This window comes from Budorcas taxicolor, unplaced genomic scaffold, assembly GCF_023091745.1.
Source record: "Budorcas taxicolor isolate Tak-1 unplaced genomic scaffold, Takin1.1 scaffold146, whole genome shotgun sequence".
Lineage (NCBI taxonomy): Eukaryota > Metazoa > Chordata > Mammalia > Artiodactyla > Bovidae > Budorcas > Budorcas taxicolor.
The window spans coordinates 57,648-59,830 of NW_026291605.1; the positions used below are offsets into that span (position 1 = coordinate 57,648).

General features: G+C 65.2%; 1 protein-coding gene across 1 annotated transcript; it reads left to right on the top strand.

Annotated features, from left to right (window-relative positions):
- Positions 1–425: 425 nt before the first annotated feature.
- On the top strand, positions 426–2,183 carry LOC128071105 (frizzled-5). The gene has a single exon (XM_052664070.1). The coding sequence runs from the start codon at positions 426–428 to the stop codon at positions 2,181–2,183; it is 1,758 nt and encodes a 585-aa protein (XP_052520030.1).

Here is a 2,183-nt window from a genome sequence, read left to right on the forward strand (position 1 = left end):
GGAGGCAGGGTGAGGGACGGGGAGTCTGTAGTTGTGTTCCAGGAGGTGGAGGGGAGGGAAAAGATAGAGGTTAATTTAGAGATTTGGAGACCGCTTGAGGGAATTGTACTGTTGACGCCCCTCTAATTGGGAGTGGTTGCCATTTTTCTTCTCCCCCACCTTTTTTTTTTTTTTAAGAGTTCTTTCCCCAGAATCGGAGCCTAATCGTCCCTCTCCAGCCCTGTCCAGCGAAGAGCTGAGCGCTCCTGCGGAGGCAGCGCCCTCCCGAAACAGTTGGTCTTTGGACGGATTTCTTGAAAAAGAAACCAACAGGTTGCCAGCCCCGGCGCCACACAAGTCCGCGGAGAGGGAAGCTCCGATCCCGGTTTCCTCCTGCCTGAGCTGGCCCCGCGCGGGCTGCGGGAGACGCGGGGAGGGAGGGGGCTATGGCTCGGCCTGACCCGTCCGCGCCGCCTTCGCTGCTGCTGCTGCTCCTGGCGCAGCTGGCGGGCCGGGCGGCCGCCGCCTCCAAGGCCCCGGCGTGCCAGGAGATCACAGTGCCCATGTGCCGCGGCATCGGCTACAACCTGACGCACATGCCCAACCAGTTCAACCACGACACGCAGGACGAGGCAGGCCTGGAGGTGCACCAGTTTTGGCCGCTGGTGGAGATCCACTGCTCTCCGGACCTGCGTTTTTTCCTGTGCTCCATGTACACGCCCATCTGCCTGCCGGACTACCACAAGCCGCTGCCGCCCTGCCGCTCGGTGTGCGAACGCGCCAAGGCCGGCTGCTCGCCGCTCATGCGCCAGTACGGCTTTGCCTGGCCGGAACGCATGAGCTGTGACCGCCTCCCGGTGCTGGGCCGCGACGCCGAGGTCCTGTGCATGGATTACAACCGCAGCGAGGCCACCACGGCTCCCCCCAGGCCCTTCCCTGTCAAGCCCACCCTCTCCAGCCTGCCTGGGTCGCCGGCCTCGGGGAGCGACTGCGCCGCGGGGGGTCCGTCGGTGTGCAAGTGCCGCGAGCCCTTCGTGCCCATTCTGAAGGAGTCACATCCGCTTTACAACAAGGTGCGGACGGGCCAGGTACCCAACTGCGCGGTGCCCTGCTACCAGCCGTCCTTCAGCCCCGACGAGCGCACGTTCGCCACCTTCTGGATCGGCCTGTGGTCTGTGCTGTGCTTCATCTCCACCTCCACCACGGTGGCCACCTTCCTCATAGACATGGAACGCTTCCGCTACCCGGAGCGCCCCATCATTTTCCTGTCAGCCTGCTACCTTTGCGTGTCGCTGGGCTTCCTGGTGCGCCTGGTCGTGGGTCATGCCAGCGTCGCCTGCAGCCGCGAGCACAGCCACATCCACTACGAGACTACGGGCCCTGCGCTGTGCACTGTCGTCTTCCTGCTAGTCTACTTCTTCGGCATGGCCAGCTCCATCTGGTGGGTCATCCTATCGCTCACCTGGTTCTTGGCAGCCGGCATGAAGTGGGGCAACGAGGCCATCGCGGGCTATGCGCAGTACTTCCACCTGGCCGCGTGGCTCATCCCCAGCGTCAAGTCCATCACCGCGCTGGCCCTGAGCTCCGTGGACGGGGACCCGGTGGCCGGCATCTGCTACGTGGGGAACCAGAACCTGAACTCGCTGCGTGGCTTCGTGCTGGGGCCGCTGGTGCTCTACCTGCTGGTGGGCACGCTCTTCCTCCTGGCGGGCTTCGTGTCACTCTTCCGCATCCGCAGCGTCATCAAGCAGGGCGGCACCAAGACGGACAAGCTGGAGAAGCTCATGATCCGCATCGGCATCTTCACGCTGCTCTACACAGTGCCCGCCAGCATCGTGGTGGCCTGCTACCTGTACGAACAGCACTATCGCGAGAGCTGGGAGGCCGCGCTCACGTGCGCGTGCCCGGGCCCGGACTCCGGCCAGCCGCGCGCCAAGCCCGAGTACTGGGTGCTCATGCTCAAGTATTTCATGTGCCTCGTGGTGGGCATCACGTCGGGCGTCTGGATTTGGTCCGGCAAGACTGTGGAGTCGTGGAGACGCTTCACCAGCCGCTGCTGCTGCCGTCCGCGGCGGGGCCACAAGAGCGGCGGCGCCACGGCCGCGGGGGACTACGCCGAGGCAAGCGCCGCGCTCACGGGCAGGACCGGGCCCCCCGGCCCCGCCGCCGCCTACCACAAGCAGGTGTCCCTGTCGCACGTGTAG